The sequence below is a fragment of the Myotis daubentonii genome, chromosome 9 (assembly GCF_963259705.1).
Source record: "Myotis daubentonii chromosome 9, mMyoDau2.1, whole genome shotgun sequence".
Lineage (NCBI taxonomy): Eukaryota > Metazoa > Chordata > Mammalia > Chiroptera > Vespertilionidae > Myotis > Myotis daubentonii.
Genome location: NC_081848.1, coordinates 28,962,427 through 28,978,899, shown reverse-complemented (window position 1 = coordinate 28,978,899; position 16,473 = coordinate 28,962,427). Strand labels below are relative to the sequence as shown.

The following is a 16,473-nucleotide window of genomic DNA, read 5'->3' as shown; positions in this document are numbered from 1 at the left end:
AGAGATCACACAATAAAGAAGACCAAGAGAGTTACAACATATCTGAGTGTTATTTAAAGTGCTTAATCATATTTAATGGTAGGTATTTCTATGAAATAAAATCATATTTTAAAAATCAGGTACTTAATGTTAGTTTCCTTAGAAAGCTTTTATTCAGAATGCACATATTTTTTGTATGTTTGTTCATTTGTCTGTTTGTTTAGTGCCCAAATCTTTTTAAGTAAAAGCATGCTTGTTATCAATTAAAACAGTCTATTATTTCCAGAGATGGAGGGGTTCTTAATAGTATTAAAGTACAAATACCTATGCTCAACACGATTAGACCCAGTGTTATGCAAGCAGCAGAAAAGCTAGCCATAAAAAGAAAAGGTACATCAGGGGTAGCTGTCTTGATTGATTAAAATAAAGAGAAAAAAAACATTTCCTCAATGACAGACATGAGTGAAATGTGGCCAAGAAATTCACTCATCAGGTGAAAAGTACATCACATCACATCACATGGAAGCAAACAGAGGGAAGAAAAAAAAAAAGTCGCATTTTAGCAGACAGTCATGGGTTTTATGTAACCATGGCAACAGCTCAATGAAATAACAGCTCTTTTTTTCTTTATGAAAAAGACTCTGTGGAATGTCATATGTCTTCTGTTTTTTTCCAGTTAAAACCTCTAATGCCACAAGAAGAATCTTTGCTCCTGAAAACTTTTAATAAATGACAGTTTATTGCTATTTCTTTACATTTAAGAAATCCCTGCGTTCACCTTCTCCATTAATACATCTGTTTGTTCTGTTTCCCTTTTTTGTTTGACTTGAGACACTTATTTTTCCCCATCATATTTTATAAATCACTTGTGTTAAAATAGAAAAAGAACCCTGGCTGGTTTTGCTCAGTGGAGAGGGCGTCGACCTGTGGACTGAAGGGTCCCGGGTTCAATTCCTGGCAAGGACACATGCCTGGGTTGCAGGCTTAGTTCCCAATAGGGGGCGTGCAGGAGGCAGGTGGTCAATGATTCTCTCTCACCACTGATATTTCTATCTCTTTCTCTCCCTCTCCTTTCCTCTGAAATCAATAAAAATATATTTTAAAAAATAGAAAAAGAACCATTTTTTGTCCGAAGTTCGCTGCCATTACCAGATGATATTAAACAATTTATTTAGAATCTTTGACCTTTGATTTTTTTTAACAACCAAAAAAACCTAGGTTACAATTATCATATACGCTTGTTTTCTGTGTTAATGGAAAAACTAAAAGCAATAGAAAACAGAATAAGATAGTGAGTTTTAGTAGACCAGTGGTCGGCAAACTCATTAGTCAACAGAGCCAAATATCAACAGTACAACGACTGAAATTTCTTTTGAGAGCCAAATTTTTTAAACTTAAACTATATAGGTAGGTACATTGTTATTAACTTAATCAGGGTACTCCTAAGGCTTAGGAAGAGCCACACTCAAGGGGCCAAAGAGCTGCATGTGGCTCGTGAGCCGCAGTTTGCTGACCACGGCAGTAGACTATTTTAACTTACCTAATTACAAGATCCCAGAGAAATTATTTATTCTGAGACCTTTTCCTTAAAATTAAAATAATATACATAAAGCATTATTATGAGATTTAATGAAATCTGTTAGTGCAAAATGACTAGTTTAGTATATGAGATATTCTTTGAGTTCCATGTGTAGAAATTACTATTACAATATATATTTATATATTAATTTTATCTTTATATATTAATATTAATACATTAATATTAATAATATTAATATTATTTTACTATAATAATGAATATTCAACCAGTATTATAGAGCCAGAGTTAAAAACAATTTGGTGGCCTTCCGAATGATCTTATATTCAATAATAATTATAAGAGCTATTATTATTAAATACTATATACCTAGCACTATATACTAAGTGCTTTACACATATTAGATTAGTTGGTCCTTCATAAAAAGTTGTTACAATCCCCATTTACAAATGAAAAATATTGATATGCAGAGAGCTTTAAGTATTTTGCCCAAGGTCATGTAGCTAATAAAGAGTCAATATTGGGAACCAAGTCTTTCTTACTGTGATCTATGTGATCCTAACATTAGTGCTAACACTCTCCTCCCCTGCCTCCCCTCTGTATCAAATATAACAACAATGATTTTGGGTTAAGTTTTCAAATTATTTCTGGAACATCCCTCTCGCAATCCAGGACTGCTGGCTCCTAACCGCTCGCCTGCCTGCCTGCCTGCCTGATCACCCCTAACCACCTCTGCTTGATGGCCTGATTGCCCCTAACTGCTCCCCCCTGCCAGCCTGATCTCCCACTAATTGCCCTCCCCTCCTGGCCTGATCGCCCCCTAACTGCTCCCCACTGCCAGCCTGATTGCCCCTAACTGCCTCTGCCTTGGCCCCTGACACCATGGCTTTGTCCTGAAGATGTCCAGTCTAATTAGCATATTACCCTTTTATTAGTATACATAGTGGGCATGTAAGCCATGAAACTGGTTGTGATAGCCAGAGAAGATCAGAAAGAGAAAAAAGAAGAGGGTACACCTCTAAACTCTGGGCCAGGCCAGATTTTGTGGCATAAAACCAGTGAAGTCACATGACAGTTAATTAACAAATATTCCTCAAGTTAATTTTCTCATCAAATAAATATCTTACAACAACTATATGAAATAGTTAATATTATCCCCATTTGAGGGAATTTAACATGTTTTCTTAAGTAGATAAAAGATTACAGTTCTTTTCTAGATTTTAACTTTCATGGTTTACTCTGCAACCCTCCGAAAGCTGCTTTCTTCAACAATTTACTTTAAACTATTAATCTCCTGATGATTAGAAATCAAAATATGGTGACAAGGAACTTCAACGTCCCTACTTTCTCCTTTGACTTAGAGCTGGTTACAACTCCTTTAACATCAGGTGTTTTGTGCAGGTCATCTGTAGCCAGCTGGAGGAGTACGACAGCCGCCAGGCCTTGTGCAATGGGACTGCGGAGGGACCCTTACTGCGCAACCCTGGAAACCATGACAAAGGCAGGACCCAGAGGCTCCCCTCCTCAGCTGATGTGGAATTTTGCCTGAGTTTGAGCCAGTATGAATCAGGGCCCATGGATAAAACTGCCAACTTCAGCTTTAGAAATACACTGGAAGGTAACCGCCCTCTTTTTCACTCACCTAAAATTTCTTTTTTTCTGAATATATCTTTACAATCTTATCCAACACCCTAAGTGCAGAAGGGCTTGAGAACTTAGTATTTTCTGAGTTGAGTAAGGGCATGTGGCACATGTACGTCAGTGGCCAATAACCCTAGCAGAGTCTGAGCAGCACACCATAACCCAACGCATCAATAACTCTTCAGCAATATGTATGACTATACCCACTATGACAATAAACGGCAGCCTGATAGCAAAGAAAGTCAGGTCTTTCCACTAAAAGAGTACTGGTGCCAAACAAAATAATACATTTACAGAACTTTTTGTATTTTGGGGATTATAGATATAGGACTGTAGATCTATAATACTTTTTTTTTAGTTTAAGTATTTTACCTAGTGTACATTATTTTGGACACTAGGATCTTTGAGGCAAGTCCATTCCTTTAACTATTATAAGGATAAAACCCACACACAGGGACTAAGTTCCTATCCCATTATCCCTTAAGATTATTTGCTTCATCAGAGATTCCTTTTCATGGTCTCTTTTGGGTCCTACTTACTTCTCCTGCAGAGGTCTCCATCTTGCTTGCATCTTCCCTCCAGCACCTGTTCATTCTTCTCTGCTCAAGGCTGCCCAGTCACCTCAATTTTTATTATGGAAACAAACCTATAAACAAAACAAACAAACAAAAACCCAAGAATATTCATTCAAGGCCCAGATTTAGCTGGAGGGTTGGAAAGACATCAGGTACTGACGTGTGGCAAGAAAAACAACTCAGGATTTGCACTAGATGGTCCACCTCCTAAAACTCTGGCATGTAGACAAACCTTGCTCTCTTTCCTTACCTCGCTATCCTTAACTTTTTGTCTTGTTTTGCTTTTGTCCTTTTGGTTCCTGTGTTACCCTTTAACTTCTGTTGCTGAACAACGTAGTGTAGGTTCCCTGTCTCTTTCATTTCCCTGGATCCTTCCAATCTATAACTCCAGGCCTTACGCTCCCCCAGAAGCAATTTCAACAAGGAGAATGACACCCTAAAGAGAAATCCTGGTGCCAGCTGTTAAAATAAGAAGTACGATTATTTTCCTAAAGTAATATGCATGACTATCATTTTCCAAGTAATCACTATGTACAAGGCCCTGTGCTAAACATTTGCATAGCACTATCTCACTTAACCCTTCCAATCACCCTCTGAGGAGGATGGCGTCATCATTTCCAGCTTAAGGAATTAAGAGAGATATTAAATAATTTGGCTACTATCGCCCATGTGTTAGGTGGCAGAGCTAAATCTGTTCTTAGATTTGTCAAGTGCCAAAATCCAAGAGTCCTATCCATTGTACTCTGACGACCCAGAGTGCACGAGTTTCTTGAAGATGGACAATATAAAGTTGGCCCTTCGATAATATATGCGAAGGCAACGCATGGTGCCCAGAAGTCTCCATCACTACAAGCTGAGACAAAGGCACACACAAAAACTGACAGTCACCATCTGGGAGGACTGGGTATCCCCGTGGACAGTGCAGGGCTTAACAGGACCACAAATGCTGACTTAATGACATTGCAAAGAGGGGCTCCACACTTAAAGAGACTGGAGAAAGCATGAACTTTGTTCCTAAGGCACATGGGCTGGTCACAAAAATACAGTAGGGGAGCCTCACTTCTCTGGGCCTCAAATCAAAAAAGAAAAGTGGCTTGAGCTGTGTCAACTTAGCCAGCGGCTTTCAAATGAGTTTCTAATGCACAGAGATGAGTAGAGAACATGAAGTTTATTGAAAATAATTTGCTGTCACTAATAAACTGTTTGTGAATTCTTTTCTTCTTTTCCAATAATTTATTCTCACTCACACCTATCAAGTATGCTATCTTGAGGAGAGAAAAGGCATATTATACCACATTATCTGGCACATGATACATGTTCAATAAATATTGATAACTGAATACATACATAATATCTAAGGTACTTCAAATTGCACCTCACCTACTGCTTAGCTTAACTATATCTGTTATATGAAACCAATGTACTGGTAGGACAATATTAGAAAACATTGATTTGATCTAACAAGGGCTTTTCCTCACCAGGGAAACATTTTTTACTCTTTTCTTTAAACATTGATGCGGAAATAATGTTAAACTTACAGAAAAACTGCAACAGTAAAAACAGTACCAAAACCGTCACACATATACTCTACCCAGCTTTCTGACTGTTCATGTTTTATCCTGTTTGCTTTTCCTCCTGTCTCCAAATCTGAACCATCGGAAGTAAGTTACACAGAGCAGAATCCTCTACTCCTGGACATTCCAGTGTGTTTTTCCTTCGAACAGGAATATTCCCTTACATAACCACAGAACAGTTATCAACTTGAGCAAAGTCTATATTGACAGAATGCTTTACTCCCATCTGATATTTATTTTCCAGTTTTCTTCAATGGACCTAATACTAGCCTTTACAGCATGTTTTCTTTCTTTGTAACAGGGTCCTGTCTCGGGTTAAGCGGCCTTTAGCTGTCATGCTCGTTAGCATTCTTTAATCTGAACTATTTCCACACCCTTTTGTTTTCTATGAGATTGACATTTTGGGGAGTACAGTCCCTCCCCACATTTCAAAATAGAATCTTCCTCAGTTTGAGTTTGTCTGATATGTCCTCACGATTGGATCCAAGTAATGTATTCTTAGCCATAATTCTACACAGCTGATCTGTGTCTTTCTCAGAGGGTGTCCTATCGGAAGGCACATGCTGACCGTCTATCTCACATTGGTGATCATCTGGTCCCAGATTTCACCTGTGAGTGCACCTTCAAGACGGTTCTTATGTCTCTGGTTTATATCTCCATCATTATGTTTAGCACCTTCTCTCTAGTATAACAAAATGTTTTAGAGTCATCTTGTACCATGCTGCCCCAGGCCTGGAATCAGCCACATCTCCAAGAAACATTGGTTCCTTTCAATGGGGAAGGAAGAATATTAGAGGGAAAGATCTGGAAGTAAGTTTTGCTTGTCAGAGAGGCATATTAGATCTCAAACCCAGACAAGGTGGGGGTTGGGATGACCTGGCCTACAAGGAGAGCCCAAGGAGATGTAGCTGTGATGAGAGCAGGACCGGAGAAGCAGGAGCAAAGGCAACCATTGCACTCAGTTGTCTCCAGAAAGGCAGGTGGAATTGAATGATTGGTTTTGCTTGAACCTCACAGTTATTGCCCTTTTTTATTGTGGGCCTTGTGAGCAGTATGATATGTGTGTCCCACAGAAAAATTCTCACAGTCAGCCCTGGATGGAGAGGCAGTTGTGTTTTTGTCTACTGAAGTTATTTATATATCCTCTTGGATTTATTGCTGGAGGGGAAAAATATAGTTAGGCCCCTTAATATACATTCACAGATCCCTACAGAATTAAGAATCTAAAGTTTGTTTTATGCAAATGTCATTCAAATCTTCCCTGTAAAGAGATATATTAAAAAATCCAATGTTTAAACGTCATGATATAAGGTTCATATCTTTTTTTAATATATTTTATTGATTTTTTACAGAGAGGAAGGGAGAGAGATAGAGAATTAGAAACATCGATGAGAGAGAAACATTGATCAGCCGCCTCCTGCACATCTACTGGGGATGTGCCCGCAACCCAGGTACATGCCCTTGACCGTTATCGAACCTGGGACCTTTCAGTACGCAGGCTGACGCTCTATCCACTGAGCCAAACTGGTTTCGGCTAAGGTTCATATCTTTAAGAATATCTCTAAATACCTTGTCTTGTGAAACATTGCTACAGACAATTGAAGTCGTGAGAGGTTTTAAGCAGTACATTGATATGATTCTACCTATACTTCAGAAATATATGAAGCTAGTGGCCTTAGCAGAATGAAGAAAGATGAAATCAGGGACAATAGGTGGTGAGGGCTCATTTTAAGATAAGGATGAAGATGAGTTGGTTAGGATATAGACACTCTTGTACACTATAGTTTAGAATACTAGAAGCTTTTGGTGACTGATTATGAGGTAGAAAAGTGAGAAATGTATTAAGAATGATTCTGAAATGTTTGCCATTGATTTCTAATAATTTGTCCTTGTTTTCTCCTCTTAAGTCATACCCCATTAAAAAAACAAAAATGAGTTTGTCTTCATATCTTCTAAACACCTGCTATTATGATTTTATAGAAACTTTTCTTTCCTGCAGCCTTTTCTAATTTATTGTGGCTGTTAAGTATGTCACTTGGAAATATCTTAACTCTTCACTTGCTAGGATTTCTTGAGGAATCATCTAGAAAGTGGTAAATCAGCTCTCAACTTTAATGAAAGATTATAGATTTGAAATTTTGAATGACGTTTTAAGGTAACAGTGTGTATATCTGAAGATATACTAGTGGCAAGTCACAATAAGTCTCAAAGGATGGCCTATTTTTCAGACTCCCTGCCTGAGAGATGGACTTTCTTTGGACATCCAGAAGCGATCACAATGACTCAAAAATTAATTCAGTTGAAACTGATTATGTAAACCAGAATGCCAAGAAGATTATTTAAGTAGAGTGTGACATTCTAGTGATGGGAATACTCAAGTCCTTTCCTACATATCTGTACCTATTCTATTCAGGGGGAATGAAAAAGCTGAGTAGCTTGGTATAGATTGGTGTACACTGACTCAGAAGAGAGGTTGGGGGGGGGTGTTTGGGGGGTTGACAGATAATTCATCTGGACCAGAAAAACCTTTCCAAGCCTGGATTACTTAACTCCCCAGAATTACCACCTTGCCAATCTTGTTGGTATTCTAATCAGACAGTAATTCTGATCATATTAACTACAATAATAGCCTTTATGTACTATACATTCTAATTTCTCACATTATATTATTTAATCCTTACAACAGTATCACAGTTTAATATTCACTGATTAAACTAAAACACCATCTTCAGTGAAGTAGTTATTCCAATGAATTTAGTGACAATCTGTCTCTTTACCCTTGAATGAGATGACTTAATTTATTTGACTCAAAGGATCATCTCTTTTCTCTTTATTCTCTTTACTACTTAAGGCAAATAGGACCTGACCTATAATATTTAGGAAATTCAAGCAAGTGTCCTGTTTTTCACTTTCCAAGTGGGTTTACTTTGAATATGATTCCTTAATCAGGAGATTACATTAACTTTTTTTAAAGTCTCACATAAAATAGGGGCTGCTACATGATGGAGAAAATTTTTTTGATGTGAATGAAGGGCTTGATATATCGAGGGCAGAAGTTACTCTCAGGAAAGAGTTAATACTTGTGTACTAGATTCACAAAAAGTGAATAATAATTTCTATAGACACAAATGCCTGTTAAAATTTCAATCAATACCTTGTTTCCCAAAGCAGAAGGGTGGCAAGACCAGACTATATTTATTTTATCTGGTTGTTAGAAACTCTAGTCAGCATGCAGTGATAGCCTGCTAGAAATTGTGACTGTGTGAACATTAAGGGGCATTTTAATTTTTGTGAAGACAGGTTTTTTAGACTCAAAGACACTGTTTTTATATCTAGGTGGTAGAAACTCAGTTTTATTTATTTATTTTTTTTTCAGAAAGAGAAACAACAACTCTAAAACAGGATAATTTGAAGTTCAGGGATATTATTGCTTGATACTCAGTAAACTTTTAGCAGCAAGTATGATAATGACATAACCTGAGCAATCTCTGTAAAAAAAAATTAAAGTTTCAATTTTCATATATTTCTTCCATATTCTACTAGTAGTATGGGCATGCAAATTGTTCTTACCAATGTGAATATTGAGAAAGAAAGTAAAGTAATTTATTTAAGGTATGTGTCACTTTTGCTATGAATTAAAAGGTGCTAGCTGTTAGAATACAATGCAATATACAGGTGTTGTATCACAGAATTACACACTTGATACCTATATTATTTTATTAACTAATGTTATCCCAATAAATTAATTTTAGAAAAGAAAGTCATCTAGAACTTTGGAGAACTAAAAACTGCATCAGAAAACCACAGTTTTCATTAGAACCATACAACTTTATAATGGACATGTAGTATTTGAATAAAAATTCAAAAAGGTAAAATGGATAAAAAGGTGTTGGTATTAGCTACTGGCAAACTCTGTTTCAGGAAGCTACATGGGAGAGAGAAACACAGAGCATTCTCACACTGGAAAAGGGCCCTTTAAAGTGCATTGAAAAGCCTGGCCAGCTTGGGTCAGTGGTTGAGCATCAACCCATGAACCAAGAGGTCATGGTTCGATTCCTGGTCAGGGCACATCCCTGGTTTGTAGGCTCAACACCAAGTAGGGAGCATGCAGGAGGCAGCCAATCAATGATTCTTTCTTATCATTGACTAGAGGCCCAGTGCACAAAATCATGCACAGGTGGGGTCCCTTGGCCTGGCCAGCAATCCAGGTGATCGGGGCTGTGGGAGGTTGGCAGGTCTGGGGGAGGGATTGTGGGAGGTTGGCCAGCCACAGGAGGTTGGCTGTGGGAGTGCACTGATCACCAGGGAGCAGCTCCTGTGTTGAGCATCTGCCCCCTGGTGGTCAGTGCGCATCATAGCAAGTGGTTGACCATTTGGTTGATCAGTCGTTTGGTCGCTTACCTTTTATATATATAGATGTTTCTCTCTCCCCCTATCCTTTCCTCTCTGAAATCAATAAAGATATATATTTTAAAAAAATAAAGTGCATTGAAAGACTGATTTTGAAAGCATAAAGTATTATATTTAAGTCTCAATTCTAACATGATGAGCACCTCCTCCCTCATTTTATTTATTTTTATTTATTATTTTTTTCCTCCCTCATTTTAAAAATGTATTTAAAAATTACATGTTGAGGCTATTGTGAAGATGTATACATTCCTAGCTCCTACTATCTACACAAGAAATCTCTCCCTTTTCCCTACTCCTATCTTTTCTGTAATCTACAATTGTCTTCTCAACTTTCTTATAATTTAGCATGTATTTATTCATAATAGATAGCTTTCATTTACTTTTTCATCATTTGAATTCACTGTTGTGGAAATGACTGTTTGTTAAAGCAGTCATTCGACTTATAACCTTAGAACATTTTTAAGGAGCAAAATAATAATGCACCTCTTTTAAGTATAGAATTTGGCACTGTACATATAGAGATCTTACTTCTTTGGGACAAATCTTGGAAAAAGATGTAACCACTCATTAGCAGTAAACACTAAGAGAAAAACCAAAATTCTATTTTTATGGATTTATTCATTTAGCACATATAAGAGATTCAGGATACCAAAAATAAATTAACTATATCCCGTGTATTTATAGAACTGCTTTGTAATATTCTACAGTGAATAATCTAAAATATTTTCTAAAATATTTTGGTTTCAATATCTATTTAGAACTCTTATAATATGTGGATAACTCAAACAAAGTTTTGCTTATGTGGGCTATACTTACAGCTACTCATCATTTTTAAAGACGTAAATTGAGAAAATTTGAAAATACTATTAATTGATTTATTAAAATGACAAAAATTAATCATTACATGCTAGTAAAAGTAACATAGAATATATTTCAAAAAATAGTAATTGATATGGCACTGCCTTATATTTTTGAAAAAAGAAGACATCTGGATTCTTTCAATGCTTCTATACTCAATATTTTATAATATGGTATTTGGTTCAAGAACTTGATGAAAATCCAGCCTCACACAGATATAAAATTGGAATAAGGAGCAATAAAATCTCATACTTCAGTGAAAAAAGACAATCAACAGATGATATTACTGAGATGACAGGGCAGGACATTACATAATGATAAATGAAGCATTCCACTAAGAAGACACTGCAATCCTAAATATGTATGTACATATTATTTTGGAGCTCCACATATATGAAGCAAAAGCTAATGGAACTGAAAGAAAAAATAGAAAAATCCACAATTATACTTGGAGACTTTAATACCCCTATCTCAATAATTAATAGGACTTGATAGATAATCTACAAGTATATTGAAGAACTCAACAACACCATATACCAAAAGTAATTAATTGATATTTATAGAATACTAGCGGCTCGGTGCACAAAAATTTGTGCACTCGGGGTGGGGGTGCCTCAGCCCGGCCTGTGCCCTCTAGCAGTCTGGGACCCCTTGGGGGATGACCACCTGCTGGCTTAGGCCTGCTCCCTGGGGGATTGGGCCTAAGATCCCAATCAGACATCCCTCTGGCAGCCCGGCAGCCCTTGGAAGATGTCCACTTGCCAGCGGAGAGCAGACCTAAGCTGCAGTCGGACATCCTTAGCACTGCTGAGGAGGCAGGAGAGGCTCCCACCACCACCGCTGTACTGGCAACCATCAGCCTGGCTTGTGGCTGAGCAGAGCTCCCCCTGTGAGAGCACACTGACCACCAGAGGGCAGCTCCTGCATTGAGCGTCTGCCCCTTGGTGGTCAGTGTGTGTCATAGTGACCAGTCATTCCCAGTCGTTCTGCTGTTAGGGTCAGTTTGCATATTACCCTTTTACTATATAGGATAGAGGCCTGGTGCATGGGTGGGGGCCGGCTGGTTTACCCTGAAGGGTGTCCCGGATCAGGGTGGGGGTCCCGCTTCGGTGCCTGGCCAGCCTGGGTGAGGGGCTGATAGCTGTTTGCAGCTGGTCACACCCCCTTCAGGGTGGGGGTCCCCACTGGGGTGCCTGGCCAGCCTGGATGAGGGGCTGATGGCTGTTTTCAGGCTGGCCATACCCCCTCTAGGGTGGGGGTCCCCACTGGGGTGCCTGGCCAGTCTGGGTGAGGGGCTGAGGGCCGTTTTCAGGCTGGCGGGCGACTGAAGCTCCCAGCCTCTCCTTTTTTTTCTTTTCTTTTTTTTTATTTTGGGATTTATTTACCTTCTATAATTGAAACATTGTTGCTGTCACTGGCACTCCCAGCTCTGAGGCCTCACAGGCTGAAAGCAAGTGTCTGGGGTTTGTTTAGCTTCTATAATTGAAACACTGTTGCTTTTGGGCTCAGAGCCGGGCCGCAGCAGGCCAGAAACCTTGGCTTCCTCCATCACTGGAGCAAGCAAGCCTCCTGCTTGCTTCAGCTGTCTGGCTGCCGGCCGCCATCTTTGTTGGCAGTTAATTTGCATATCGCCCTGATTAGCCAATGGGAAGAGTAGTAGAGGTACGGTTAATTACCCTTTTTGTCTTTTATTAGATAGGATTTTACACAACAACAAAAGAATAAACTTTTTTGAGCATCCTAAAAAACAACAAGCAAACAAACAAAACCCCACATATTAGGGTAAATCATATTCTATACGATAAAACAAACCTCAACAAAATAAAATAATTGAAACCATAGCTTGTGTTTTCCTACCATAATAGTATCAAACTAGAAATAAATAATTTAAAGATAACAAAAAATATCATTCAAAAACTAGAAAAGAAAGAAAACCACACACTAACTACCCTCATGTAAGTAGATGTAAAAATCCTTAACAAAATATTAACAAATAGAATTTATTAACAGATATAGAAAGAATTCTTCATCATGATTGAAGTGGGGGCATATTCAAAAACTGCAAGGCTAGCTTGGTACCAAGTATTTTACATCTTGACTTTTTCAATCCTGGCTGTCATACTGTATTATAGTTTTTCAATGTGTTACTACTATTGGGGGAATTAAATAAAGGGCAATGAGATCTCTATTATTTCTTATATTTGCCTGTGAATCTAGAGTTATCTCAAAATTAAAAGCTTAATTAAAAAATTACTCAACAAGAATACAGACAAAACTTTTTAGGTGAATATTTGAAATTTACTTTTAAATGGGTGAAATAAGAGGCCACCATACTAAGAAACTTCCTTTGGTCAAGCAATTGGCAATACTTTTATGCATTGGCATTTATTGATTCAGAAAAGTTGATCAGTAGGCTAAGGTATTTTGGAAATAATAGATCAGGGGTCCTCAAACTTTTTAAACAGCGGGCCAGTTCACTGTCCTTCAGACCGTTGGAGGGCCGGACTATAGTTTAAAAAAAAAATTATGAACAAATTCCTATGCACACTGCACATATCTTATTTTGAAGTAAAAAAAAAACAAAATGGGAACAAATACAATATTTGTATTTGCATGTGGCCCACGGGCCGTAGTTTGAGGACCCCTGTAATAGATGGTAGATACCTTTTTAGAGCTTCAAAACACAGTATAAGGGATCTGTGAAGTTCTACAATATAGAGGTTGGTTTAACCCCAAATATGTCCAACTAAATTGACCATAAAACCCACCCACCAACCATCACCTTGTGTCTTTGATTTCCCCAAACACTCTTTAAAAATCTTTGGTTTTATAAATTTCCAGAAACTTACTTGGGAAAATCTGGTCTAAAATGAAAATATTTGTATCTACAAATACAAAGGATTACCTCTAGTCTCCATCTTTTTTGGTCCAATCAATTACATTCCAGTAACTATGAATAATTATCCTTTTCATTTTTACTATTTTGTTTAGGCAGATCAAAGTGATTATTCATTTATTTAAATATAGACTTCAGTAGGGATTTATAGCAGAGCTATAGTTAGACCCAAGGAAAAACATGTGAGCTAGAAGCTTATCTCCAATGCTAAGTATATGGTGAGATGCCACTTTTCTGAAGATAAAACCCATCCCGTTCTTAAAATTCATTAAGGTTACTGCATTTTACACCTTTAGGAACACTATCCAAATTTTATTGTATTGTGATCTAGAGAATAAATTTATCATAAAACATAACTAGTACTCCCTAGGGTTTTGCATTTTTACTGCAGTATAAATCTATCCTCATAAAAACTGAAACCTAAGAAAATAGCTAACATTTATTAAGAGGTTACTAAATGTTAGGCAGTTTAGTATACAGTTTACACAACTTTTATAAACCACATCCTAAGTGGTAAGTTCTATTTATTATCCCCATTATATAGATTAAAAAATATGTCAAAAAGGCAAAGTCATCTCTTTATAGCAACATAGCTCATAAGTGCCAGAGCTGGAATCTAACATTTAGAAATGTGATCAATATGCTACCATCCTTGGAAGAGATCATTTGAATTCAAGACATGAGACCCTCCCTGAGTAAGTCATTCACCTTCACATAACACATCTTTTTTTATCTATAAAATGGAGATAATTCTCTATCTGTGTTTTGAGTGTTTATGTGAGTATCAAATACAATGTTTGTTAAATGTGGAGAGCCTCTGTTATATTCAATGGAGAATAGCTTTGTTAGAATTTATTCAAGGTATTAGAATTTTGTTCTTTTATCAATAATTTTAACTTAAACTATGTTGATTTTCCTTTTTCCTCCTGTAGTAAATTCAGAATATTGTGATAGTAACCTCACAGTAGGTGGCTTCCCAATAGAATCTTTGAAAGCTTGTGAATTTGGGATTATAAATTTAGTGCATAAATGAGTAGAAGAGTGAGTATTAATAAAAAGGATAAGTTTCATAGGCAAAAATGCTTGCAACATGGCAACTGACCAAGATAAGCAGCATCATTTATATAATCACCAAACACAACTGCAGTTCTATGTATTCCTTCTGAGATTCCACGGGCCATTAGTTTCATAGGTTATTGCTGAATTAGTCTAGTTCTTCTTCTATTAATTAAGATTCAGTTGAAAATAGTGGAAGAAAGAAAACCCAAATAATTTTAAAAAGATAAGACGTTCATTTTGCTCTCATGAAACAACACAGAGGTAAATAATCCAGGACTGGTAGTGCAATTCTACCATCCTCAACTCCCAGCTAGCTCTAGACCTTCATTCTAATATCTTCATCTTAGTTAGCAGGAAGAGCAGAATGTGGGAAGAGGAGTGCATGCTCATTCCTGTTTAAAGGCATAAGTGAGAAGTGTCTGTTATCAATTCTGTTTTATCTCTATAGCCAAATAGGCAGGGCCACACTTAGCTATAAAGGCAAACTGGAAAAACGTAATCTCCAGCCAGCCATGTGCTCTACTACACTTAGGATATTCATTATTGGGAAAAAGAAGAAGAATTAGTAATATTATGGAAAAATGGCAGTTTCTTACACAATCCTCTTTCCTAGTGTTTGAAATAGGTGCAATTAAAGTCAAGAACTCTTACCCAGCAGTCTGTTTACTAAGCGTCAAATACAAAAACTTTAAATATATCATGGTAAATGAAGTGTCAACATATTCTTTTACTCCAGACATTCCAAGTTATTAATCTTGTAAACGTTTATTATATAACTTAGGGCAGTGATGGCGAACCTATGACACACGTGTCAGAGGTGACACGCGAACTCATTTGGTTGATTTTTCTTTGTTAAATGGCATTCAAATATATAAAATAAATATCAAAAATATAAGTCTTTGTTTTACTATGGTTGCAAATATCAAAAAATTTCTATGTGTGACATGGCACCAGAGTTAAGTTAGGGTTTTTCAAAATGCTGACACACAGAGCCATCACTGACTTAGGGAATTGGAATATATTAGAGTAACATGCCAGAATGTTAGGAACTTAATATAATATTTGTGTCCCCTTCAAATTCTTATGTTGAAATCCTATGCCCCAATGTGATGGTATTGGAAGGTGGACCTTTGCAATTTTATTAGGATTATATGAGGTCATGAGGATGCCACTTTCATGAATAGAATGGGAGTCATTATAGTAGTACCACAGAGGTCAGCTGTCCACCATGTAAGAAGTCACTATGATCCAAAAGTCAGCACCTTACAAGTTGAAAGAGGACCATCACCTGAACTTGACCATCCTGGCTCCTACTCTCAGACCGTCAGCCTCCAGAATTGTGAGAAATAAATGTCTGCTGTTTATAAGTCACTTAGTTATGCTACTTTGCTTTACTAGTCCAAACTGACTAAGACATAGGAGCTGTAACAAACCACCAAATCTTAGTGGCCTAACCTAATAAAAATCATTCAATTTCTTATTCACACATGTTCAGTTTAGACATTAATATTTGGTGAGTGGTCTTTCACATGGACACTTCACTGACTCTGCTATCCCCCAGGTCTCTGATAGATCTTCTACGTCTTCTTGGGAGACAAGGGAACAGGGTGTTTACAGGCTCCTACAGAAGGAATATATGGGTCAAGCCTGCAAGTGACTACCTCCCTTCTGCCCACATTCCACCAGCCACAATACATTCCCAGGACCACAACTCAACATGCAGTTAGCTGTGCATCCGGGAATTTGAGGAAATGGGTTTCATGAACATATTGAATGACTGTGTTGGATCTTTCTGTTTGAAAATTTCAGTATCTTCCCCTCCAGGATCCAGTAATTGACAGGGGTTTTAGTTTGGGGCTCAGATACCTCATTTACATTCTAGCCCCAATTCTTGGTTGAAAAAAAGATAACTTATTTTTCTCTCACTTGACATTGCTTTTATTT

General features: G+C 37.4%; 1 protein-coding gene across 1 annotated transcript in view; it reads left to right on the top strand.

Annotated features, from left to right (window-relative positions):
- TYR (tyrosinase) overlaps nt 1-16,473 on the top strand; it is a 70,297-nt gene that overhangs the window by 5,306 nt on the left and 48,518 nt on the right. The window contains exon 2 of the mRNA XM_059708189.1: nt 2,918-3,134. Within this exon, the coding sequence (XP_059564172.1) occupies nt 2,918-3,134 (217 nt within the window). The remainder of the gene's footprint in view (nt 1-2,917; nt 3,135-16,473) is intronic.